General features: G+C 40.8%; 4 protein-coding genes across 10 annotated transcripts; 3 read left to right on the top strand and 1 right to left on the bottom strand.

Annotated features, from left to right (window-relative positions):
* The first annotated feature begins 1,124 nt into the window (after positions 1-1,124).
* Positions 1,125-16,140, top strand: tpd52l1 (tpd52 like 1). 6 transcript variants are annotated; one of them, XM_053444817.1, is made up of 10 exons: positions 1,125-1,314; positions 3,666-3,767; positions 7,894-8,012; positions 8,120-8,268; positions 9,535-9,636; positions 10,571-10,627; positions 11,570-11,584; positions 12,347-12,385; positions 12,746-12,806; positions 14,109-16,140. In XM_053444817.1, the coding sequence occupies exons 1-10, from the start codon at positions 1,296-1,298 to the stop codon at positions 14,229-14,231; spliced, it is 786 nt and encodes a 261-aa protein (XP_053300792.1). In that variant the 5' UTR covers positions 1,125-1,295; the 3' UTR covers positions 14,232-16,140. The 6 variants fall into 6 exon arrangements, with proteins under 6 accessions (XP_053300792.1, XP_053300795.1, XP_053300796.1 ...); XM_053444815.1 differs by lacking the exon at positions 1,125-1,314 and adding an exon at positions 3,298-3,394; XM_053444820.1 differs by lacking the exon at positions 3,666-3,767 and having other exon boundaries at positions 1,145-1,314.
* hddc2 (HD domain containing 2) lies at positions 14,812-25,484 on the bottom strand. Of its 2 annotated transcripts, none has more exons than XM_053444823.1 (6): positions 25,315-25,484; positions 17,861-17,982; positions 17,561-17,663; positions 17,197-17,265; positions 16,984-17,122; positions 14,812-16,894 (listed from the first exon to the last, which is right to left on the bottom strand). In XM_053444823.1, exons 1-6 carry the CDS (start codon positions 25,384-25,386, stop codon positions 16,737-16,739), a joined length of 663 nt encoding a protein of 220 aa, XP_053300798.1. In that variant the 5' UTR covers positions 25,387-25,484; the 3' UTR covers positions 14,812-16,736. The 2 variants fall into 2 exon arrangements, with proteins under 2 accessions (XP_053300798.1, XP_053300797.1); XM_053444822.1 differs by lacking the exon at positions 25,315-25,484 and adding an exon at positions 18,567-18,667.
* On the top strand, positions 18,922-21,610 carry cenpw (centromere protein W). Its single transcript, XM_053444825.1, has 3 exons — positions 18,922-19,112; positions 19,774-19,887; positions 21,374-21,610. The coding sequence occupies exons 1-3, from the start codon at positions 19,026-19,028 to the stop codon at positions 21,398-21,400; spliced, it is 228 nt and encodes a 75-aa protein (XP_053300800.1). The 5' UTR covers positions 18,922-19,025; the 3' UTR covers positions 21,401-21,610.
* LOC128459888 (R-spondin-3) lies at positions 21,740-26,441 on the top strand. The gene is made up of 4 exons (XM_053444824.1): positions 21,740-24,677; positions 25,010-25,201; positions 25,433-25,573; positions 25,688-26,441. The coding sequence occupies exons 1-4, from the start codon at positions 24,590-24,592 to the stop codon at positions 25,876-25,878; spliced, it is 612 nt and encodes a 203-aa protein (XP_053300799.1). The 5' UTR covers positions 21,740-24,589; the 3' UTR covers positions 25,879-26,441.
* Positions 26,442-26,444: the final 3 nt, after the last annotated feature.

Genomic DNA, 26,444 nt, shown 5'->3' on the forward strand with positions numbered 1-26,444 from the left:
AAAACCACATTCTTCTACCTGCTGCCACTGATGAATCTGTCTGCTGATATTATTATTATTGCTGTTCACTTAGCCAGGCACAATGATCTGACGGAGAATAAATACAACTGGATCCCAATCAAAATGTTTCAGTCTGACTTATTTGATGTGAATATATGACACCAGAAAGAGGGGGGGGGGAAAGTCTCCATGTTTGTTGAAATCTTCTCTGTCTGGTTTATTGATTGTTTAATTCGATTTTTCAGGATTCTAAGTGTTTGTGGCTTTCAGGATAAACATCTGTTGGTCTGTAACCAGTCTCCCTCTCCGTCTGTTACCACAGTAGTGATTACAGTTTTATACCAGCAGGGGTCGCCAGCGTACCACAGCTGCACATCATCTTGAGTTCTAGATTGAACAATGAGTGCATTACAAGTATATACATTTAAGTATATACATACAAGTTAATAATAAAACATAAAATAAAAATACTAATTAAATATCTTTATCTCCGCTTAATGAATAGTATTATAGTTTTCAACGATATTTATTAAAGATAATGACTGCATACGACAATGCAGGAAAAATATGAAGTTTAAAAGTCACAAAATTCTATAAAAAAAATTCTATAATTTTAATGTGTTTTATATTAGTATTTTTAGTTTATTCATTTTTATTAATACAATTCAGAGCAAACTTATGCTGCAACAACAATGTTAAACTTGTATTTATTATTTGACATTTAACATGCACACTTTGATAATTAACTTTGTTCTTTTTTTAATAAACCTGAATTCAGGACTTACAATTCTACTTAAACAGGCGTTTTTGCTATTTTAGAGATAAGATAAGATTTGCCGTTTTACAGCAGTGAAAGGGAATAGTGAAATACATACTCAGTAAAATTAGAATACTAAAATAAAGTCGAGAAAATAGTAAATAACATGTACAATATTGAATATCTTGAAAACCCCGAGTGAGATTTATAAAGTGCACGTGGTCTACAAGTGTAAATATAGGAATGACTTTCTCCACCAATGACAAACAAAAAATTTAAAACCGTCTAGTTCCGCCTCGTGAGGAAACATGTCCGGAACATTACACCAACAAATTACAACCAAGCGATCTCATTGGCTCTTGCGCAGAGCTCCGCCTGGGGAAGCTTGGGAAGCGCGTGACATCCGACCAGACCCGAGTAAACCCGAGCAGTGATAAATACTGACCGAGCCACGGAGCCGGTTGCTCCCGTGCACTCACTCCCCGTCTGTGTCTGTTACTCCCGAGGATATCCAAGGAGTCACCTGTCTGTGTCTAAGATGGAAACCAGACAACAAGGTGAGGCACTTTGTTTACTCCCTGCGCCTGTTTGTTTGTTGCTTTTGTTGTTTGCTTGTTTGTTTGTTTGTTTGTTGATGTAATAACAAGCTGACGTTTCATGTTGGCTGCACATTGAGCTGAAAGAGTGGAGAGAAAACATGCATCGACCTGAAGTGATGTGAACTCATGGTTTACTTTCCTGCAGCTTCCCCTTTATTTATATAATATGTGTTTACACTGGGAATTGAGTGTGTTATTTGTTGTAGCGACCACACACGCAAACACAGTAGGTCAGTGTGCAGTAGCAGCACGAGCAGCAGGAGGTTTGTGTTACTGTTCATTCAACACAACATGGAAACTCCAGAGCACATCCAGTAATGTGGCTGGATACTGTTTCCTGGCTCTGATACTATCCGCGGCTCTAATGCACGAGTTTCCAGGTATTTCTGGTATTTGTTGCAAATACACACACACACACACTCTCACACACACACACAATTTTCCACTGCATTCTGAAATCAACCGAACAGCCCTGTTACACTCACATGGTGTCCAGCATCTTAAAGCTTATTCGAGCCAATCCAAAATTGGCTGTGACATCCAGGTGATGGTCAAAGATTATTGTGAGATATGTTGTCGTCTATAATAAAACAGTGAATGTAGTCTGTCGATAGTAAATCACATATAACAGAGAGTTTCAGTTAATTCATCCTAACAAGATGTAGTTTAAATCGGAACAATAATGTCCTGCATGAATGTTATTTTCTTCTATCCTCATTAAATCAACTTTGTATGTGGATGGATTTTGTTATATTATGTGTAGACCTGCTACAACTGATCAATGAACCCAAATATTACTGGCGTTCAGAATCTATGAATTGTGTTGCGCCAAATTCACATTTACTGATGATTTGAGTGAAGCGTGAGTCCGAAACCGATCGAGTTAGGGCAACAACTCAGTCAGTGGGGTAAATGTTTGCTCCTTCATGTAGTCAAATGGTTTATTTGCATTCCAGGTCTGAATGGGAACCTGTGTTGTCGGCACTGAGGCTTTGAGGCCACAGATCGAGCGGGAGGAAAAGATTTGCATTGTTTGTGAAACTTGTTGTTTTATGGGGAAATTGGGATCAACAAATTAGAGAAGATTTATCTCATGTGGACCCAACAGGTTTCCATAGCGTATGTTGGCCGTGCTGCAGGCAGCTCGATGCCACTTTAGCCTCAATTGATTTTGCAGCCATATGACCATCCCCAGGCCTCTGATTTAGCATAGCCACATGACCCGCGGACCAAATAGGAATCTTGTGACCACAGATATTCCACCCCAGACCGAAAGAAGGGGGGGGAGACAGGGAAACAGGAGTTAAGAGAGAGAGTGGGGGGGGGGGGGATGGGTGTGTGTTATGATATATGTGAAATATTCTTCTGTTGGTTAAACAGCAAAACAGATGATTCATGAAATGTACCAGTGGTCGTGATGGGAGCTCTGCCATCCTTCATGCTTGTTTTACACTGAATCCTGTCACTGTGGAACCAGAAGGAAACAAGTATTATTGAATCAACTCTGCTCTTATGCGAATCTGCTTCCTCCTGTATGGTGTAATGAGATTTCATCAGCTCCCCGGGAATTGCTCCATATCCTCGGGTATTGCTGCCTAAGTGTTTATTAAAGACACAAAAGGTCTCATTGTTAACTCTGACAGGGCAAGTGTTAGTATGCAGGAATTGTATCCTGTGTGACCAGCTCAGAGGAGTTCAGATCTCTGCCCACAAGGGTCAAACGTCAGATTTCCTGTTCCTCTACAAATGCAGAGTCAGATAAGGCGCCTGCACCAGCTACTGGGAAAAAACAGACCTCACAGGAATTGGTCTGAGTCGAGCACGTAGCTTCGCCAATGCCCAACATTCAGCTAAAGTCCAATCAAGCAGGCACCTAACTGCACAGGCTCATATCAGCTTTCTAAATTGTCCTGTTTTCTTCTTCTTCATCAAGATCCATAAATGATTTTCTGGGAAATGGGTGAACAAGGTGTAAATGAAGTGGGGAAAAAGGTTCCGGATCCAATTCCTCATCCTGATCAACACCAACATCTTATTGGTTCTTACCTGCGTCCTTCCACCAAGTTTCTGTTGACTTGTTTTTGTGTGATCTCACTTTTAAATACCTGCAAACAAGTGGACAGGGGTGACGACATAACCTCCGTGGTGGAGGTAGATGCTGTCCATTTACTGGCAGGGCTGGGATGGACCTGATCGTGTGTGTGTGTGTGTGTGTGTGTGTGTGTGTGTGTGTGTGTGTGAGTGTGAGTGTGTGTGTATAACCAGTCTTCTTGTCTCCTCTCTGCCATGCTGCCTCGCCTCTGCTGCAGAACTGTACTCTAGTGTTCTGAGCGAAGAAGCAGTGGTGGACTGGGGCAGCGTGGGTCCCGGAGAGGAGTGGGTTAACTCAGCCACACAGGAGGGCGAGCAGGGTAAGACTCCACTCTCCCAACACGGCGTGTGTTGGCGAGGGCAAAAAAACAGAAAGTGACGTCGCTAAAATCCAACACGTGTGAAAGTTTTTTTATGCAATCGTCACTGCAGCAGCTTCTTTCTGTCTCATGTGACAAAGTGTTGATTCATGTGCTACTGGTCAGTAGAGTGGGTGAGTGGGGTCTGATTGGGTAAAGCGATGAGTCCGGGATCCTAGCAGAGTAAAAATTAGAAAATTCGTTGGACGTTGATTGGTCTATGAGTTTGCAACAATTTACCAATGTGTTTCCTGCATGAGGTGTGTGTTTGTGTTTGCTAGAGTCCGACTGATTCATCAATAAAAAATGAGTCAAATATTAAGCTGCTATTACACATATTTATTCTGAGGGTTTGATAACAACAATTATTCCAATTTGGCTCAAATATCACTAATTTTTATCAGGACATTTTCACTTCCTAATATCAGTATTGGCATCGTCCCAGAAATCCGAGTCGGCCTGGATCTAGTGTTTACAGCCTGTTTCCTGCCTGAGTGGCCAAAAAACAAACCTATGTGCAGGTGGAAGTCAATAAAGTAGTTTGCTAGTCATTAGATAGGCTACAACTTCTACCCCTGAGAATTTGCTTGTACAATAAAATGTATCCAGCTATTTCAGTTTGGTCCAAAAGAGACTGTACCTGTTGCTTTGCTCAGGTGGGAATGAGGGGATGCTTGACCCCTCTGCCGAGGAGTCGGTTCAGTGGAACTACGGTGAAGACTCGGCTCCTGGGCTCACAAACGGGGGCAACCCGACAGAATGGGGTAAAGCTTCTCCACCGAGGGAGGATCGGTGGGGCCCCACATCAGTGTCCCACTCTGACAACTGGGTCAGGTCCACCATTTGGGATATGCAACTGAACGGCAGAGGTGAAGAGGAATGTAGTTTAGAGCCTGTAGACTAGACACTTGTTCACTTTGGTTGAACATTGACTTTCTTTCACCTGACCTCTGTGGTCACACCAGGGTCATAGCTGCCACCAAGGACACTGATGTCAACTGCTCACACCAACAAGAATGAATAGATTATTTTATTTATTGTTATACCTAAGACTTTTTATCATTGGATTACGTTAAGGCTAACCAAAAAATAAGAAAAGAATGTTTTTTTGTTATTTTCCAGCCAGAAATTAGTTCTTGGCAAACATTGGGTCTACATCGAACAATAAAAAAAAATGTACATAACACAATTCGTTGTAAAAGTTGACACATTTACTGTATGTTATCATGTTGTTCATACTGGAAATGACAGTCTCTTCTTGCTGAAATTAACATGGCCATTACTACTGGTTTCTGAAGGGGAACAGACTGAAACGGGTGCTGGTTGTGACAGTTACAGGTTTTAGGTCAGCCAACACAAACAGTCCATAAATTCATCTCACCTCTGGATACGGTCACATGTTTAACCAAAGTGAAAGTTTCCTCAAAATGTAGTTTTGACCCTTAGCTTCCTGGATCCCGATTAGTTGCTGTGAGGATTAGGAGGTTTTGGAAGCAATGGAAATTAAATGATTATTCATCGATATACTTAAAAGAAGATAAGCACCATTTAAAAAAATAAGCATGCAGCTTTAGAGAAAGTTGCGTGGCCACAGGGCTTTAAACCCAAACGTTTTCAGTTCTCATACCAGTGACGAGGTGACGCTTCAACTGGGTAAATTGGCAAAAGTGACATGGACGATATTTCATGACCATAGAATTAATTTCCCTTTGCAACTAAATGGAACCCAACCCATGTTGGCTAAAAGTAAACCAACTCACTTTAGCTGGAAAGAAACCAACTTGCACTTGATTACAACATTATAAATACATGCCATGCTAAATGATGCCAAACATGTGCACTGGTGTGGTTTCTCATGGTTACCTTTATTTCTAATGAGCCTCTTATTGAGAGCATTAGTCAACAGAAGGAACTAGTTCAGTGGAAGCGGTTATTGTTGTGTTGAGGATGTTGCATCCCTCTCCTGTTTGTACTCCATGTTTGCGAAGTTAGATAAACCAATGAGTGATGTAACTATCTTCCCACGGATCTAGCCCTGGCAGGACAAATTGAAACCAGCGCTCCTCCTGGTATCTCTGTGGTCGCCACATGGCTGCATGAACAGGGACAAACACTCCCTCTGATTCCTCAGTGCACTTAGTTGTGAACAGTTTCCATCTGAGCCACGGGGGTTTAAAACCCTGATTGTCCGGCTGCTGTGTAATGTCGGCAGAAATAGCTCCCCGAACATAGAGAGGTCCGACTTGTGCTGGTGCCCGCTGTGCTTGAGTTCAGTGCCCTAAGCTGCACTTGTGTGAGCTGTGTGTCTTTGCTGCATGTGGTGATGTTCCCCTTGTAACCTTAGATTTGACAGCAGTAGCTGTATTCCACTTGAGTCAGTCTGTACTAACCTGACCCTGTCCTCCCGTGTCTTACAATGCTGCCACATCCAGAGAGAGGACACCTCGCCGCAGGTACAGTAGTAGTCCATCTCCTCTCTGTCGCTTTTAATGGTCCACCACAGATACACTGACATTATGACCCACGTGTGTTTGCATTTCTCTGGTTGTGTGTACACAGTCGTTGCCTGTTTCTGTGCAAACCTCTTCTTATCATCTTGTTGACCTTTAAGTCCCGTCCTGGTCTTGGTCTGGTCATAGCCTCAGGCCCTTATAGCCACAGTCTCAGCTGAGGACCAAAGGTCACTGGGTGTTTCTGACAGGATCATTTAGTTTTTTGTGTTTTCTCACTTTTTATCAAGGCTTTTTTGTTGGAACTTCATTCAGTCAGTATCTCCGGGTCTGCATTAAACTTAGTGACGGGTTCACTGTCCTCCTGCTGCATCAAGCTGTAAACAAGAGTGAGTCAGCCGAGGCCGGTCAGCTGACAGTTCGTACCACCGTCATTACTTTGCTGAAAACATTTCGGTTTCATTCATCGACACCCTTGAAATGTTTTTCTTTTTCTTAGAAGTTGTGGCTTAGCTTGGGGCCAGCGTCTACCGAGTGTATGCTGGGGTTTGTGGGTGTGGCAGTGTTATTGTGTGTGTGATAAATAGCGTTGCCAGAGGTGTAAGTACAGTGTTAAGGGGCATAAACAGACATTTTCTTCTAAAGACTGTTTTCTACATTTTCTATACAAAGCATTTTCTTTATTAAACTGCTCACAAAATGAAAAAGTATTCATCATATCTTGTTTGGATCGATTAGAGTTGATGCCCGTGATCCTCTGAACCCTCGTGTGTGCAAACAAACTCGTGTTTAACGTAACGTCTTTCATTTGAGTTCAATGCCTCAAATTCCCCCCAGTATTTGTTTACTAAACCATTGACTTCAGTTAGTTGTGAGTGTGTGTGTGTGGGAACTGTTTGTGTGCAGCCGTCTGTAGTGTCAGTCAGTTGAGTTAAAGCAAGTTAATCCATATCAGTTAATCCAGATTAGGGCTCAACAGGCTGCAGCTAAAAGATTATGTAACAGACAGAGACGCAGACAGACCGACAGAGAGAGACACAGACAGACAGACAGGCAGACAGGCAGACAGACAGACAGACAGACAGACAGACAGACAGAGAGAGACACAGACAGACAGACAGACAGACAGACAGACAGACAGAGAGAGACACAGACACACAGACAGACAGACAGACAGACAGACAGACAGAGAGAGACACAGACAGACAGACAGACAGACAGAGAGAGACACAGACAGACAGACAGACAGAGACACAGACAGACAATCATGTGGACAGACCCAAGGAAAAAGAGCAGAGAGACAAATACACCAGAAACACAGGGAGGTAATGGGACGAAGCAGGGGAAATACATTTTCCTTAAGAAAGCATTACAATTTGTTGAGGGGGGTTTACAGTGCTTTGTTCTAAATGATGGTGTTACAGTTTAAAATCAATTAGTTTATTTGAGCAAAAACAAATCATGCTGTTGGTTTTTGTATTTGTGACCTTGTTTTATTTTTAATATTGATGGTGATAAGTGACAGCTGTCTGGTCAATTTCGTTCACACATGTTTCCCTCTCTCTCTTTTCGAGTCTTGTTATTTTCACACGTCCATTAATCAGCCCTTCACCGTGTGTGTGGAATATTTCCTGCAGGTTTTCTGGACTCTGAGCCACTGAAAGAGGCCGATGAAGATTTGGTGTCAGAGGTCAACTTGAATAACTCCATCATGACGGAGGAGGAGAGAGAAGAGGCTCAGCAAGAACTGGCCAAAGTATGAACACACACACACAATTTGATAGTACAAAGAGAGTTACAGGGCCAGTACTTTGTGTTCATCTCTGTGTGTATTGGTGTGTGTGTGTGTGTGTGTGTGTGTAGCTGGAAGAGGAGATCAGTACCCTGAGGCAGGTTCTGGCGTCCAAAGAGAAGCAGCACGCAGAGCTCAAACAGAAGCTGGGCATCAGTCCTCTGAGCGAGCTCAGGACCAACTTCACCAGAGGCTGGCACGACATGCAGTGCTCCTCGGCGTAAGTTTGTGTGTTTTTGTCTGTGTGTGTGACAGTGGTGGTAACGGCAGCAGCTCACAGCAGAGTGGCTTCTCTGTTTGCTGTCAACAGAAATGCCCTTTGGAGGACACACACAAAGAAAGTGAACACACACAAAGAGCAGGTAGCTCCCACAGCAGATATCCTCCTCTAAACTCAACAATCTTTTAAAAACACAGATATCACTAAACTCATTTAAAAAGAAATAATCCTCTGCTTGGAGCGGCACAGCGTGTGTGTGATTTCTTATCATTGTTGTGTTCAGACACACACACACACACACACACACTCACATCATTAATCTAATTAAAAATACATCAAACGGTGCTGAGGGCACCATTTGCTTTACATGGCTCCTCCAGTACTGGAAAAGATAACCACTTATTGTCTCCTGTGCTTCTCTGCTGCAGAGTAGAAAAACACTTACCTGTGATTTTATCTACAGTAGGGGGATAAGCTTATATTTTAATGAAAGGTTTATAAATGTGTTACTGTAAAACACAACGACCATCAAAATCTAGCAATTGAAACTGTAATAAACTGTATTTTATCATGGATGCATATTTCAGTACAGGGTTTAAAGTGTCATCATTAGAAACAATGGTTCGATGGTCAGTTTCCAGCACCATCGAATCATAAAGACGAGGGAGGAGGAAGAGGATCGTCTCCACAGGCCTCACTTCTTATCCAGTTACACTTGGGCCTGAAACCTTACACACCCACAGCCTCCACTCTCATCTATAATGAACCAGTGTGACCACAGGGGTGGGAAATGTGTGAGACACGCAGACACATGATTGGTTTAAGGTCCAATTTATGATCCCCCTGGAAACCGAGAAGGGTCACCACAAGACCCACGATGTATTACGAGACTTTTAAACATGAAATCACCTGAAACCTGGGTATTTAAATCACTGATATAACTGTTAAAGTTGTAAGAGTGATAATAAGGAGTTAAAGTGAGAAAGAAAATTCGATATTTTACAGTTTAACCACAATCTTAACCCTCACCCTATAATATATAATAGTATAAATAAACAAATGTACATTATTCTATATAGTTTGGTCTGTCAAATAAAGGTCTTCATATCTGAGAGTATCAATGTCTACAGCAGTACGTCCTCGTATGGCTCTTGTCGGCCATATTAGCAACCAACCGATATATTGTTTGGGCTCTGTTGAATACTGTGTTAATATGAGTGTGGGCTCAGGGCCTGAATGTGTAAAATATATCCATGTGTGTGTCAGATACAGGAAGACGTCAGAGACGTTTTCCACAGCAGGACAGAAGACCTCGGCTGCCTTCAGCACCTTCGGCACCACCATCACCAAGAAGTTTGGAGACATGAGGTACAGAAAGTCACTCGATTCATTACACATCTAAAGCCCTCATGTTTCCACCGGGGCCAGCAGTCTGTCCGTTGCTAATCTGCAGGGTCAACTGCCTCCTCCTTCATTTGCATCCATAAATAATATTTAAATCCACATCATCCTCTGCGTCTCTCTTTTCAAACATGCAACCCTGCACATGTGGCTTTTTCCAGCCCTGGTTGTGCATTAGCTCATCTCAAAACATTTATCATAAACTCATCTGCACAAACCAACCCAGTTCAACCCATCTCATCCTCGATTGATGCATTTCCCGTTGTATCCAGGTCACAGACATGTTTCTGTTTGTGCTGTCCATCCCTGAGGTTTGACTCTTGCTGTGCCTCCGTTCAGAGGAGGCTGAGATTATGTAAGAGCATGTTAAGCTGCTTTCTGAGCTGAAGGACTAAAGCAAAGTCTGTGTCCGTCCGTCACTTTCTTCCTCTCTGTGTGAGGCAGTGACAGTGAAAAGAAAGTGAGAGGCTGTCAGAGAACAACTGGGAACGTGTCTTTATTGTTGTGTTGAATATAAAGAGCATTTGTGTGTACGACAACAAGGGAAAGTTGCAGAATGAGGGCCTGTGTTTGTGTGTGTGTGTGTGTGTGTGTGTGTGTGTGTTGGAGCATGTTGCAGAGTGTGTGTTGATCACAGGAAAAAAGCCTTCAGGTCAGGGTCAGGGAACAAAGCTGATTGGAGAAAAACACGTCAACCTGCTGTACCGGCTCATGCAAGCTGAGAGTTTTTCTTATTTCTGTCTTGTTTGAGAAATGAGTCATGATATGTTACTTATTTCATATTTACACAGCTGCTTTCAGCATTAACCTTGAAACCATGATATGGGTTGATCTATTTTAAAGTTAAAGTAAATTCTAATAAGTTCATTGTGTTTTTTGGGATGTCTTCTTTTTAAATCAGTGTATTATCTTCGGTGTATTCCAGCATGGTTGGTCTAGAGTTATTGTTCCCGCGGAGGTATGTCGTGTGTGTGTGTGTGTGTGTGTGTGTGTGTGTGTGTGTGTGTGTGTGTGTGTAGGTTTGGTACATATGAACATACAGTAAGCATGTTCTTGTTCAAAGCATGTTCTTGGGTGAAATTAGTCCCAACTGATTTTCTCTTAAGTTTTATTCCCAGAGAATACAACACACCACAGTTTGCTCATGTTTGCTTTTGTGTGTATTATTTTTATGTCCTGTTGCATTCATTCTTATTTTACTAGAACAATTCAAATAATATGTACCAGATCATTATCTTAGAAATATTAATTTATATACAACTCATTTTTTTTAAATAAAAGTTTACATTTTATTCAATGTTATCTCTCCATTTAGCTAATTAGCCCGCGTTTTATTGACTTTTATTTCTTCTATTTATTACACGTTTATCTATCTAAGGCATTTCACTGTCAGCAGTTTTATTTGTTTTGTCTCATTCTTGGCTTAAAGCTTATTTTCATCACATAGAAATCTGATTCAAGTTTGTTTCACCCATCAAATCAACATAAAAACTATTTGTATTTGATACTTTTTCCCCCTCTCTTTGGTTTGGTGTTTGTGTGCCACTGTCACTAATTCTCTGTGACTTTTCTTGCAGCAACAAACTTTTTATTCCTGTCTTTGCAGTGGGTGTGCTTGTATGTATGCGTGTGTGTGTGTGTGTGTGTGTGTAATTAACAATTATTCATTGATGGATTTCTTCAAATGTGAATAAGTGTTTTTCTATGTTTGCAGTGTTTAATTTCAGTCAAGTATTTAAATTTTGTCCCGTGTACAACTGAGAGAAAGTTTATTAATACCAGTACCAGTTGATCTGTAATAGAGAGAAAAAGATGTTATGAATTACAATTTTTAACATGAATTTTAAAAGCGTTTCGAAGCCTCTTAAACTGTTTTCCATCCTCCCCCATGCTTCACAAGGTCCAACTCTATAGGGTAAGAGTCACACAGCTGATTATGCCACATTAGGCAGCGGCCTTAACTCAATAGATGCATGAGCGGTTGGTCAGCTGAGTCCTGTTGAGTGAATGATGCCGCCCCGCTGGACGGCAGCCCTCACTCAGGTCAGGCGCTCGTCTCGGCCCAGACGCACATCTAATTGATTCTGGTGTCTGATAAGCCAAAAATAAATTCTATCAATGAATCATGTGAACAAGATGTCATGAACTCTCCTGCGTTTAGCTCTATAGAAATCCTAAAGCTCAGCAAATAGGAAGAGGGTGTTTTAGGAACACGCATCCTTTTTTTTATTTCACTTTGGAACGATAACTTTATCGCTGAGATTGGAGAAAATAGGTAAATTAAACTATCTGTGATTTGCAGCCTTGTATAATATCATATTGCATGTTGTAGGGGTTACCGTTTATATTCCTCTTCCAGTAGAACAACCAGTTCCCCTGCAAAACCAGTTCCTATCCCTTGTCAGTTTAGTGGATCTGTCACCATCTCAACCCGTCTCTCAGTTCTTCATCTATATGACCCCTCAAATACAAACAATGTTTTCTCTCTCGCTGAATATACACCAATTTAACTTAGTGTGTGTGTGTGTGTGTGTGTGTCTGTCTGTCTGTCTGTCTGTCTGTCTGTCTGTCTGTCTGTGTGATTGTGTGTCTGTGTGTGCGCGTGAGTGCGTGCATATGTGCTTGTGTACTCTGTGCTAATCATTAACTCTCTCTCACCACGCTCTCTGGGAAACAGCTACTCTATCAAACAGTCTATGAGCATGCCCACCATGAGGTAACATGTGTGTGTGTGTGTGGTTGTTAGATGTGTCTTTTCTTTTTTACACTAGAATTTACTTGAAATTTATCCGAATTATTGTGGATATTATAACATTGCGATAGATTAGTTAATGTGTTTATCAGTGTCAGAATAATATTCACTCAGTTCAGTTATTTCTGCCAATACAGAAATTACACACTCTTATATAGGAAAACTCTCCCATGGGGTTTATCACAAATAACGCTCACTGCTCAGTTCATTACATGAGAGTCCTTTTGAACTGACGGCACATTAGGGACTTTATAATTATTTCAGTAAGTAATTTAGGGCGTTATGAAATAGTTAATGACATATTTTTTTCTTTTGTCTTCACAGAAACTCACCCAGCTTCAAGTCTTTTGAGGAGAAAGTTGAAAACACAGTGTCGACTATTAAGGTGAGTAATGTTTGTGTGTGTGTGTGTTTGTGTGTCTGTTCCAAGCCGTGCACAAATGTATGCACTGTATATTTTGAAATCCACATTTCTAAACCACCAAAAATCTGGAATAACAAATCAACTATCAAACATTCAAAACACTATAATCTGTGTGTAATTGCAGGTTTACAGTGTGACTCAGTGTAAACATACACAGTTATTTATACTCGCAGTAAAGCAGCAGATTCTCATAATTTATCTATACTTTATGGGCGTAGAAAGAGGTTAGAGATAAAGGTCTGTATTTGACCGGTGTCTGTAAACATCTACTCTGTTGAGCAGGAGGCTAAACTGCTGCTTTGTTCTTTGTTTAATTTGTAACTTCCTGTTTTTTCATCTCTGTGACATCAGGGCCCTGTGTAAACAAGTACACATTAGAAACTCTCTCTTTTTTAACACTTTGTGTTATTTCTGAAACCATATTTAAATTAAATAAAACATATTAGCAACTATTATTAAACTTTAATAAAATGTAAAAAGGACTCTCCTTTACTGTATAATCACAAATGTCCTATTTGTATTATCCAGTAAATATTAAGTGAGGCAGAGCGAGGTTTATACTCTGCAACAGGAACAGATGTGGAGGAAGTACTCAACCATTGTACTTTAATCAAAGTGAAAATACCACATTGACTTTTGTAGTTGAGTAAAAGTGATTACTTTACTTGCTTTTAAATATAAGTGGAATATTTAAAAGTTAAAGTGGTTGCCTAGTGTAGCTTATTCTCTAATGCAAGGAGGCATGAGTGAAGAGACTGAAGGAGGCGGGGTCTAATGTTACTTGCAGACTCTGATTGGATCAGTGCATCAATTCCTCTCTTGTTATTGGTCACTAATGTAACACAATGCATTGGGAAAAAAATGATATATATAGTGGAGTAGAAAGTGCAGATATCTGCTGATGTAGTGGAGTACAAGTTTTTTGAATAGAAATCTAATGTAAAGTACGTTTACATGATAAATGTACTTCAGTACAGTAACAAAGTAAATACAGTACTTAATAGTAAATAAAGTACTTTATTATACCCTACCGCTGCCCAGGAAACTTTCCAATACTGTATGTTTAAGATAAGTAATAAAAAGTTTAAATAAAATCTGAATGATCTGTTAAAATGATGTCCCTGCAAATGTCAGTGTTGGTCTTTGTGAAACTCTGCCCCCTTGAGGCAATTCGGCAGAACAACAATGGTGCATCAGAGAGACAGAAGGAAGATGAGTGACCTTTAACCTCTCAGAGTTTTCTTTCCTTTCTCTTTATACCAGACAAAGGTCGGTGGCACAGGGGCCGGAGGCAGCTTTGAAGAAGTCCTCTCATCCGCAGCCAACGCCAGCTCTCAGGACACGCCCACCAACAACCTGACAGACAGCTCAGAGAGGCAGTGCTAGAGCTGCATCCCAAACCATGAGGCGGGACTAACAAACCAGGCGCTGTATCACTGATATATCACAGCACTTTGTCACATATCCACTAAAAGCTCTGGCTGAAAAGGATCATTGTATTTGAAGACCATTAGGCAAAAAAGTCTGATGATATTAAAGGAGGATGAGCAGATTCCAAAACAACATCAGGAGGCAGAGCAACCAAAATCCAGAGATGAGAGGAGAAAGTATTTGAGCTGTATTTAAAAAGTGATCTGATCTTCATCTAAGTCAAATGCAGATATCTCCAGAGGGTTCACTTACTTTCTCCTGCCTCGGTTGATCTTTATTCTGTCACTGAGCTTCGTGTGTTTGTTCCTCTGTTGGTGTCAAATCGCAGCTAGAACCTCAGCTACAGAACCTTCATCCCTGTTTGTGCTTTGGAAAATCCATCCAAAGTGGAAACAGTCACACTTGACTGATGACAGTGCTGCTCCACTATATAACTACCACTCTTCAATTGTTTAACAAGATATACAAAACTACAGTTTAGGATTTTATTAGAAATATGTGTTTGATTTAAAAGCTAAGTACTTTTGAAACAAAATGTATATAACACCAACTGATTGATTTTACACTAAGACAAGATATGTGTTCCTGCAGGGAATCTGCAGATTTTAAAAGTCTTAAAAAGCATGGAATTCATTTTATATTTCTTCTTCAAAAAGGCCTTAGAGGGTATTCAAGAGTTTTTTAGTTTTTCCCGTCCATTAGTCCAAAACTCATTTACTGCTGTACATGACCAGAAACACCAAATACAAAATCACTTTGTAGCTAAAACCAGCAAATGTTTGACATTATTGCTTTAAGATTTGATCACAACACCTAAAGATCTTTTGTAAATTGCAGTCAAATAACTTGTTCAATGTAAAACACGTTTGCTGGAGCCCGTTTTAATGCTGGATCATACCAATGAATGATATATACTCAGTTAATTCAAACTACAGGAAGTTTTTATAAGAGGCAACGAGACACTATATTTCACTACACACGACACACGTGCTGTGAAATATGGACACACGTTACCTTTTGTTTATGAATAAATGTAATGATGTCGTGAAGTTTTGGTTTTTAATGACTAACAAAAAATTATCTGCTAAATCAAGAATGATGAAATCTGATGCTGGATTTTCTGCAAACAATTTAGCTCTAAGACAGCTGTGACTGAGGATATGTAATACGAACTAGAGAACTTTGAGTCAGTATAGAATGGTGTAGCTGTATTTGAACTGAACGTTCTAAAAAATATATGTTTATGTCACCTGCTGCTGATTCACAGGATATACATGTATTGTACATGTACTGAGTATCAGACTGTAACACAACCAGTCACTGTAACGTGACCCTGAAACCCAGCACACGTCGTAACCTACACCAGCTCAGATCTGAGTTTGAGCACAACTAACCCGTTTAAAGCTGAAAGAGTGTTTCGTTTCTACCGTCACTATGAGAAGGTTGACACCACCAAAGATAAAGTAAATATGATCATGTCTCTTTTTTAATAAATACTGTCTTTCATGTGTTAAGGTGATAAAAAGCCCTGGATCATTTCAGTCCGTCCATGAAACTTTAGGTCAATATTTACAGAACATAACTTATGTGATGCAAGAAAAGGTTGTGAGGTCTGATTTATTATCATTGAACATATAAAACCCAGTTTATGTTATATATTTGTATGTTAACCATGGCTTGAAATCAAATTGTACTCAGATCTTAAAAAGAAAAGCTTGTACTAAAACTCCCAAAGACATAAACTGTGACATTGACTTATAACATCCTTGTGTTTAACATATTCAGTTGTATTCATACATTTAATTACACACTGTGTTAAATAACTGTTTTTATGTCTGATAATAAAAATCACTTAAACCAAAAATGACGTGTGACTGTTTTTAAAACAAAGAACTGTGACTGAAGCTGCAGAAAAAACTGAGAAAAACAACAAAGCAAACGTAGGCATGTGTCCTCAAGCAGAGGTCGTGGGTTCGATTCCGATCCCTTCTCTCTCTCCCAATTTCAAACTAACCGTCCTGTCAATATAAGCAAAATGCCACAAAAAAAAAACATGTCAGACCCTGCGTACTGCACAGAGAGACTTCACTAGAAAATAGATGAGCACTATTTATTGTTATGTAATATCTGCCAGATTATGTACTTTTATTAACATGTCAACCTGTAAAGAAAGTGTTGGTATTGTCAAGTAGTTTCTCTCTGTACAATATCTGAAACATTGAATCATATTGTATTCATATATTATCTGGTGGTATTTGTATTGGTAATAATCAGAATGGATCTTTTATAGAAAATGGCTGATACAGGTTCCAGGACAGCATGGATCTAACACTGAGGTAAAAAGATTTTCCCAAAATTCAGTTTCCCACCTCCTCTCACGCATCTGGTCACGTGACATAGGTGTGTGTCCATTATCTGTGTCTGTCCACTAGGGATGAGTCTGTGCTTTTTGTGTTACAGTCAGGAGTTGTGTGGAGGTGAGTGTGGCCGTTCAGATACGCCACCAGAGGCCTCAGAGTTCCCAGAGTTCTTTGTGGTATCATTTTTGTTCATGTGACGGCCTCTCTCTTCATTCAAAGAGCTGAGGAGCTGGAGCACGTCTGGGTGGTGGAAACGGCCTGAGAACAAAGGAAAATATAAAAACTAAAATGTTTGAAAAATATTTGCCGTACATGAAAGCAAAAAGCATGACAGAGTGGTGACTCACCGCTGGTGGAGTCGAAGAACTCCTGAAGTCTCCCCGGCGCTCCCTCCAGCTCTTCATACTCGTGAGCCTGCAGGATCATCTCCAGGAGGTCAAACTGTTTCACCAGCCTGGCCTCGGCACTGCTCTGAGTTTCATACTCCTGCAGGTCACACAAGTCTGTGTCATTATCCTACAACCACTGAGTCCTGTTGCTAGATTAGTTTAACTGTTTACCTCCCACAGCCCATACATCTCCTGCTTGAGACCCTCTGGCAGGAGACTGGACAGATGTCTCATCGCTTCCTGCAACAAAAGTGAGATTTATCAAAAGACAAAGATAGTGACGGCTCTTTAAATATAAATCCTCATCATTGTTTATAATGACATGTGGTACCTTGGATACAAACTATAATATTCAAACAACTGGTGATGCATCCATTAACTCTGCTGGTGGTTTGCAACTTATCATCAAACTAGTGTGGGCGACCTTCATTCACACAAGAGATGTCTACCGTCTTGTTTTAAAACACAAACAGTAACACATGTACTGCTGGACTCATGGTGTTTAGTTGTAATGTGAACGCTGCTCGTCTCTTGCCTCTTCTCTCCTGTGCTTCTCTGCTTTACTGACGTTGTCCGAGGGAGCGATATCTCCCACAATGCACTCTGCCATGTCGTGAACCAGAGCCAGCTTTATACACCTGAGATCAGACAGATTGACAGGAGACATTAATAAATGCGGATGCGGGTTAAGTTGCTGTTTGGTGGTCGATAGTAGACAGTGTCAGTCATGAGTAAGTAATAACAGATTTTCCATTTAGCGGTGGATATTATCAATTACATTGACAAACTTTAAACAGATGATGTTCAAATGTCAACGTGTACATGTGTGTCCCACCTGTCCTTGTCCACTGTGGGGTCAGTGATGGTCAGAGACATCATGGCCATGCGGTACATGTGGTCTGATACGCTCTCGGGTTTCTTCACCTCCCTGTACACCCAGCCGGTCCGTGGGACTCTCTGTGGGAGACACAAGCGATTTCTCACCACTTATTCCACCGGATCAGTGAGTCTGTGTTTGTGTGAGCACTGAATTCACTGCTCCAAATCAATGACACATTTTGTTGTTTACTGTTTTGTTATCTTCTTGAATAGAAAACTGAATTTATTCCGGTTTTGCTCTGTTGGTAAAAAACAAAACAAAGCAAGTGGACCACAACAACAGTTACTCTCCCAAATTATTGAAGATTATCTTAGTAAATAGGAAAGTAAAGTGAAAAGTAAAATATTAATACATTTGACTGTATCATAAATGGATAAGATTTGCTAAATCATGAAACAACCCATATTGATTAATCAGAAATTAAATGAATTCCTTTGTTTATAGCAGCCAGATCTCTTGCTCTCTCTGTGTGTGTGTGTGTGTGTGTGTGTGTGTTTGTATGTGTGTGTGTGGTACTACACCGATCGGAACCAGCAGAACCGTTAGAGAGGAAACTGAGCCTAAAATAAAGCGACTCCAGAGAATCAGGCTACAAACGATCAACTTTTCTTTTCTGCACGAGGACACAGTCACTAGAACAGAGTTTGAAGAAGCCTCTTACTTTGAGTTGTCCGATAAGTTTCATAAACTGCAGCATGTTGCTCATGTTGCTCAGGTTCATGCCGGCTGCTGCCTCCATGGGGGCCGCCATTACTGTCCAATACCAATAATATAATAGTAGCCAGTGCGGCCGCTAGATGGCAGCATAGAAAACATAATGAGTAAAAGGAGAAACTGCAGTAAAACCCTGGTTTGCTGATCTCTGTTTTATTTTTATTTTACGTGTTCGCAGAGTGAATGTTTTTCTCGATTCATTTTGTAATCACACAAAGAAGACATTTTTAAATCCCTTACAAAAGTACAAGAAGGAATACATGTAGATGGCAGTAATGAGGTGAGTGGAAATCAAATCCACGAAGAAGAAGACGCACCGGAAGTGAGAGGAGCGGGAGATTGGAAAACGTAAACAAACTGGTCGCAGTCGTTCTCGTTACTTTCGTCCGGATCATTTTTTGCGAAGATGTTGAACAAGGCCCCGAAGCTGAAGAGTACGATCAAGATGAAGGCGAAGGGGAACGTGAACGTGAGGCCGGCGTCTGAAGCGATGGTACGATAACCAAACCACGTTATTTCTGACTGTTCACTTTGTGTGCGGCGAACTTTTGCTTAAGCTAGCTGACCTGAAAGGTTGTATTTGTCATATGCAAGTTAAACACAGGGTGATCAGCACAATGAAAGGTGTTGGACAAGAGGAAACCCAATATTATACAAAACTAATACATTCGGTGAGCCCTATAGCTTCTGTCCGCACCAAAACTCTCTGATCACTCCTGCAATAACTGAATTTATTTTACTGCACATTTTAGTCATATAACTTTACCTTTGCAAAAGACTACTTCAATTTTGCACGCTTGTCTTTTTAGTCGTCTTTTGTATTTAGTCATTTGATCTTCGCTCTATGTGCGAGATGTGCTGATATAACAAAATCATTTTCCAATTTGCGATCAATAAAGTACATCTGTCTGTGTCTATCTATTTAAAGATACAGTGTGACATTATCTGTAAATGAAGGAACCACTTTCACTGTAGGGATTGTGCATGAATAGTAATTGCACATGTGTTTGTATAGTTGAGTGCAATGTGTGTGTATCACTTCCCATTTCAAAATAAAGTTCAAACAGGCAGGAAAATCATGTTCCGTGGGCTCTTGGTCATGAGTTCACTGTAAGAACTGGAACCTAAGGTGTGGTTTCTCCTGTTTCCCTCAGATTGAACTGATCACGCTGTTGTTCCTGAGCAACCTGGCAGAGGAGGCCAAGGCCAACGCGTTTGAGGAAAAGTCTGCAACCATCAGAGCCCATCATGTGAAAGCAGTCTCCAAGGTCAGACCCGACTCGGCTCAGATCACTGCCTGTGTCTAACTTGTACTGAGCTGAACTGAATATATGTTAAACGTTTTTTGATAAAGGATGCAGCTAATATTAGTATAATATTAGGAACTCCCGATACGATACAATCACAATACTTAGGTGGCGATGTATTGCGATTCTGTAAGTATTGCGATTCGATATTACATTTTTTTTTAAATACTGGACCATGGAAAACAGTTGAATCATACCTTCAAATACAGCACAGTCAAATTGACTTAGAGCTTTACAAGTTTTATTTCAAATATAAACATTAACTTATATGAACTTTTCCCCCCCATCCCCAGTAGATTATAACTGCTGCCTGTTTAATATTTACCCAGATGATTGTTTCGTCTATCAAATGCCAGACGGTGATGAACTGAGGCCAATCCCATGTTCCTATTATCCCATGTTATCTTATTTTGCACTTTAGTACTCCAAAGTCTCAAAATTCAGTTTATTGAATCTGAGGTTCAGTTAAAGACCTTGATATTAAATTCACAGGACGAGAGGAGCGCTGAAAGATTCACACTCGAGAAGCTAAAACCAATGATATTGTGCTCCGAGACGATTTAAGTAAGTTGTCAGTGGTTGTACCTGTCAAGACGATTCCCTGATGCCTCTGTGTTGTAGTATTTAACAGACATTACAACACACAGTACTGATCTCACGTTTGCGAATGCTGTAGATGTCCATTTTATTGGGATGGTTCATGGTTCCCATACATGTGAATTGTGAACCAAGGATATGATAAATGTGTGAAGCTTTTTTTCTGGCAATGCACAAAAGATTATTGTTTATTGTCCTTTTGTCTTGATGACGATAGACAGGCGTCAAACCTTCAGTAGCAGCTCCACATAATGTACATTTTTCAGCTGATGTCCAGTGGTTTTCAATCCTGTAGCAGTTTGTCATCACCTCTCAGACAGATATATTCCTACGTAGTGTAAAGTAAATCACTGTGCTCAAAGGTTAATATCCTTCAATGCAGAATTTAGATGCCCCCGATCAATATCTCTGTATTAAAGGTTGTAGTAATTAGGACGTGTCTCCAGGTTCAATTAGTCTCGTGTAGACTCACAAATTAGGCCTTTGACACTGGCCTTGAATTCACTGCAGTCAGACCGTTGGACTTTTCTCCTCCCCTTTTATTTTGTCAATTCACTTGAACCTTTTTTTTATTTATATTTTTTAAAATGATACTTATGATTTGATTTCTTGTTTCCTCTTACATACTCACATGCCTAACCAGCACATACTCTACGCCTTTTTACCTGATCTTATCCTACTTTTTTGTTTTATAGAAGAGATTTACACTTAGTATTTACTTTACTTGAATCTCTCGTTGACTCTCAGTTTAAATATAAGCACATGTCAAATTGGTATTAGTGTTTTAATTTATTTCTTGAACATTTTGAACGGGAAGTAGATTTACAGAAATGTTTTCTTTTCTTTTTAGAAAATGCTGAAAAAAGCAAGAGGATGAAGACGGCACAAATGCATCATTATAATTTTGTTTTACATTGTCATGAATTGCCGCAGCAATATTTTTGCTTTTTGTTATATATACCTAGTTTTCTTTTGAAACATTTTTTTCTGCGTTTTTACATAAATCCTTGATATCTGTATATATATATATAGTCTGTATCTCTTTTCGTGCTTTAATGGTTTTATTAAATTCTTGTTGATCTTAAAATGCCTCATATTTTACACATATGTAACTTGAAGAAGACAAAAATAGTTTTCTTGTATGAACACAATGACGACTGCTGCCACTATCAGGTGGACTATTACACCAGAAAGCCATCATTTAGAAACCTGTGTGTATCCTAGATTGGATGTTTTGATCATATCTGAATAACTTGGAACCTTTATCAGACTTTTTTTTCAAAAAGATATGAGTGTACAATCTTTGAACTCCAAGCTGTGGATGGTTAATCGTCCATTATCTCTTTTCACCCCCTGTCTCACTCCACCCACCCTCTGTCATGCCCACTCTGTATCCACTTCGCTGAGTGCGGCCTCAGCCTCCTTCCACATTCCTCACCTCTTCACGCTGTACGGATTATCTACGAGCTCAGATGCTATCCTGCTCATTCCTTATCACTATCGGGTCCCTAACAGCGAGTCTTTTGTGATTTTGTTTATTTCATTTTCAGGCGTGTGAGCGGTGAAAAGGTCACAGTTCGGTTGTTAAGTTGCTCAATCATTGCACATAAATTTATACTTGGATGTCAACACATCCACCAGAACCTTGATGGCAGCTGTTGATCTCAAAGACGTTTCTGGTTTATATTAGAGTGAACTCGCTATTTATTGACTTTATTGATATTATATATCGGATTGAACAGGATTTCACGAGAAATTCGACATGCGTTACTTAACAACTTACCGTATTATTCACTTGGCTTTCTCCTTTGCTTCATGTTCTCGTTCCCCCACTCTCTTTTTGGCAGTTAAGACATTCCATGGACTCCAATGGTTATTTTCTTCAAGAATCTGATCCGGCCCCCCAGCGAGCGTAGCCCTGTCATGTTTATGTTTCCAGTCAGGTTGTGGGGATATTACTGGGTTTGGGGAGCCCCACCCTGCTGCCCTTTGAACCCCCTGACACCTCTCTCTCTCTCTTGCACTCTCTGCACGACTCACATGTTGCTATCACAGAGTCCTCTTAACATTTGATAACACGGCTACATATTTTTTCAAATATAAATCAAATCAATAAGTGGGGGCCAGTGATCAGCTTGCTCTTGTTCTTTGGGGATTTGAGAAGCTTCTTTCTTTATCAAAATAAAGAAGCAGCCCGGCCTCGTCTCGCTCAGCCACTGCGTGAGCTTGTGTGCGAGCAGTGCACCTGTTGACAATTTAAGGCAGCCATCGCAGCCCCGGTCCAGCTCCTCTGTCTGTCTTTTTAGCACCGTCTCCCTATCGCATAAATCAGCTCCAGTGTAAAACCCACTACAAAGCTCCTGCTGATTCCTCTTTTGACGATTTTCCAGACGTGCCGAGAAGGAAGCGAGCACGACAGTCAACTCTGGCAGAGACGTTATTATGATAAGTCGCTGTTCCTTCCTTAATGAGGAGCACATGCTTTCACAGGTTTCATATGTGTCAACTGATTCTGTTTATTCTTTCCCATGGAGACAGCATCATATCACTTCCAAAACAATATGTAAGCTTATTTAGAAATTATCAATAAATCTAGCCTTTTTTTTAGCAAATCAGGGGATTTTTTGAAAGTATGAGAAGTGACAGGCTCTGAAAAGACGTGGACCAAAGCACAGACTGCAGAGCTAAATCAATGCCAGGAAAAGCCTTCTGCACGAAGGGGAATTCTGGAGGGTTAAAATCTGTTTTGGAGAAGTGGAGGAAGAATCACAGAGTTCCCAAAACAGACGATAATACACACTGGGATGCCAAAGGACACATCACTGGAGGGCTTGAGCTTTCATCACATCCCAGCACTTTTGTGGGAATCACCCGTCCTTCCTGACACCTCAACCTCTTGTTGAAACGTACTGTAGCCAAATCACCCTGTGCTGTTCTAGCTTTCATTTACAGAACACACGTCTCAGTTGAAAACACACAGTGCCCCTTCATGACAAATGTCTAGGTTAAAAAATCTGGGAATTGCAGTGGATGTTTCTGTTTTTAGTTTTTCCTCCATGACTCCATCACAGTGACTTCATGTATGAGGAGACTTTGAGAAGATGGTGTTGATGTTGCCATGATGTGCCGAGTCCTTTCATTTTGTTTTCACAGTCACACCATGTGTGCTATTAGATTTACCAGTGATTTAAAGAAGATGTTTGTGCAGTTAATGTTGTTATACATGAACTTTCTAAACATGCACAGTGAACCACCTGTTACCATGCCACTGGCAGGTTAACTTCTTACAGGCTTTTAGGGTTTGACACTAAATAGGTCATTTTAAAGGCACTGTAATTGACAAAATAGTGATATTCATACCATAGTCTGTATTATGTTGTTAAAACCCAGTGCAAACAAACCCTCCTTGCTGAAGACATAATTTCCATTGCGTGGGATTCATTAAATATTGTCACACATTTTAACACAATCTAAGAGATACTATTAACTTGTTGAAAAGCCTTGAAATGACATACACTTCTCTTAAAACGCCCCTTCTATCTGTGGAGTGTACAGATTTCCTCATCCTCAGTTGTGCACGTGTTTAATCCGAAAACCACTTTCTCATGTTAATTCTGCACAGTGAAGGTCAAACATCCATGTGAAGTAACGTTAAGCAAAACACATTTTAGAGTGGAGAGAGAAGGTTAACACGGAAAAGGAAGGTGTGTTTGTGGGTGGGTGTGTGTGGGTGTGTGTGTGGGTGGGTGATCCAGAGACGAGCTCACAGCTACTTACCCAAACTTTAGATCAGCTCTGGGTTGCGTATGTCATATGACGGTTTCTCCTCTGTTTGCATTCTTCATGGCATTCTGCCAGCCTGAGTGATCGCATGGAATGCACATGGGACTTTTTTTCATCGGGAAAATATTTGTGCATTGGGCTGCTGCCTATAACCCACACTGGAGTCTTCTACAGCTGAAGCCGGAGATATTCCCTTTTTTTTTTAACACAAATGTACATCATGGGATTTGGGATGTGAGGCGAGGTGTCATTACAGACTGGATCAATGCTGTGCTGAAGGAAAATGCGGATACAGTTATTTTTAATTTGGATTCTGCACTTCATGGATCTTGCAAGAGGCGCAGACAACACAAAGATTCTGCGATACAGACGTAAGTATTCAAGCATGACTTTTCATTTCCACTTCTTCAATACTACTCTTTGCTACAGCTCTTGTGGAATATGCCTTATCTTGCCACATGTTTGTCTTCGAAGACGGTAAAGAGTAGACAGTCACAACATGTGGATACAATACGTTTTCGGGGAACGGTGTGGTCAGATTTCCATTTCTTTTTACCCACTTTCCCACGACAGATTTCAAAGCCAAGTTGCCTTTAGAGTTTCAACCTGTAAATGAGGCACAAGGTTATTTCATAGAAGAAGGATTTAAAACTCACTCAGTGTTATTCTAGTCTTTCCTTCATGTCCTCATATGCTATAACAGGTAGCTCTTCAGTGGCCAGACTGTGTCCGGCAGGTTGTGCATCGTGCTCGGCCCTGAATGGCTGCCTGTCCTGTAAACCTCGCCTCTTCTTCCACCTGGAGCTGGACGGGATGAGGCAGAGGGGCACCTGTCTGTCCTCCTGCCCCAGGGGCCACTACGACAAGCGCTCGCCACAATTTAACACATGCACCAGTAAGTACCCATGGATGCATGTCGGAGTGGTGGAAAGGGCTGTGATAGATGGTTTGGATGCTGATTTGTTTTGTACTGAGCTTATTGAGAAGAGATGAACTGTCTTAACTCACCTGGGTTAAAGCCCTGTGTGAAGCCGGAGATACCTTCAGTTTGTGCTCAGGAAAGGAAACGAAGAGCTCCATCTTTTTTCAGTGGTCGCTGCTCTAACCGAGGTTCACTCCATTGCAGGGTGCCGAGAGGACTGCGCTTTCTGTTTCAGTGAAACCTTCTGCACTCGCTGTCATCCGGACCACTTCCTGTTCCGAGGAAAATGTGGAAACAGCTGTCCGACTGGGCTGACGGCAAACACAGCGCTGCGAGAGTGCACAGGTGAGACACTGCCACTGTTGCATGTAATTCAATGTATCACCCAAATTGGTTTTATTCCCAGGATGTCAGGAAACTACAGCAAATTCAATGATGTTTGTGTCCCTCTGTCTCCAGAGTGCCCTGCAGGCTGTGAAGTGTGTGTGAGGAAAAACGAGTGTGTGAGGTGTCAAGCTGAATTATACTTTCTCCACGGGCAGTGCCACCATAACTGCCCCAGTGGATCAGAGCCCGATGTACAGCTCATGCAGTGCACCCCTCAAGATGAGAGTGGGGTCTTCCATTTTCTATCTCCTCCTTCCACTTAGTGTCGTATTAATCTTTGGTACCTCCTCTAGTACAATTTGGGTTTGGGGAATGGACAAAGTGGGGTCTGTGTATTCGGGGCAAATAGGAGAGGAGAGAAGTTACGCACCTGACATTGTCCACGGTCCCCGAGTCTCTACGGTGACCGCTGTCCCCACGTGTCTCAGATCAGGAAGTGTGTCATCAAAAAGAGATCAAGTGGACTGTCATGAGTGGAGGCAGAGAATGTATCAATAAATTGTTAACATTGCAGAGATATTTAACTGTTTATTGCACATTTCTTCTTGGATGGAAATGTAAATATGGAATGTTATTGTCAATTGTAAAAATGTGTAACTAAAATTGCATTTGAGTGTGAGTTAACAAAAGATTGGATGGATTTGCTGATGTTCCTGCCATTGCAGTCATGTGCTTGAGTGATACCGCTGGTGGCCAGCTATGCTAAACACTTCTTTGTTTTACTTACTGATTGTCTGGTTTGATTTTGGCTCAGTTTATATTTTACTGCATTTTTTGACTCATGCTCACTGTTTTCTTGCCTGCAATAAAATGTTGTAGAAAATAATAT

This window comes from Pleuronectes platessa, chromosome 17 (genome assembly GCF_947347685.1).
Source record: "Pleuronectes platessa chromosome 17, fPlePla1.1, whole genome shotgun sequence".
NCBI lineage: Eukaryota > Metazoa > Chordata > Actinopteri > Pleuronectiformes > Pleuronectidae > Pleuronectes > Pleuronectes platessa.

Coding starts and splice junctions, on each gene's coding strand:
- tpd52l1 (XM_053444815.1), top strand. CDS start 3,298: ATGATTTTCTGGGAAATGGGTGAACAAGGTGTAAATGAAGTGGGGAAA. Junction 3,395..3,665: donor TCAACACCAACATCTTATTG/GTTCTTACCTGC, acceptor CCTCTGCTGCAG/AACTGTACTCTAGTGTTCTG. Junction 12,807..14,108: donor ACACAGTGTCGACTATTAAG/GTGAGTAATGTT, acceptor TCTTTATACCAG/ACAAAGGTCGGTGGCACAGG.
- cenpw (XM_053444825.1), top strand. CDS start 19,026: ATGTTGAACAAGGCCCCGAAGCTGAAGAGTACGATCAAGATGAAGGCG. Junction 19,113..19,773: donor GGCCGGCGTCTGAAGCGATG/GTACGATAACCA, acceptor TGTTTCCCTCAG/ATTGAACTGATCACGCTGTT. Junction 19,888..21,373: donor ATGTGAAAGCAGTCTCCAAG/GTCAGACCCGAC, acceptor TTTTCTTTTTAG/AAAATGCTGAAAAAAGCAAG.
- LOC128459888 (XM_053444824.1), top strand. CDS start 24,590: ATGCGGATACAGTTATTTTTAATTTGGATTCTGCACTTCATGGATCTT. Junction 25,202..25,432: donor ACAATTTAACACATGCACCA/GTAAGTACCCAT, acceptor ACTCCATTGCAG/GGTGCCGAGAGGACTGCGCT. Junction 25,574..25,687: donor AGCGCTGCGAGAGTGCACAG/GTGAGACACTGC, acceptor CTCTGTCTCCAG/AGTGCCCTGCAGGCTGTGAA.
- hddc2 (XM_053444822.1), bottom strand. CDS start 18,656: ATGGCGGCCCCCATGGAGGCAGCAGCCGGCATGAACCTGAGCAACATG. Junction 17,664..17,860: donor CCCACAGTGGACAAGGACAG/GTGGGACACACA, acceptor GTCTGATCTCAG/GTGTATAAAGCTGGCTCTGG. Junction 17,266..17,560: donor AGAAGCACAGGAGAGAAGAG/GCAAGAGACGAG, acceptor CTTTTGTTGCAG/GAAGCGATGAGACATCTGTC.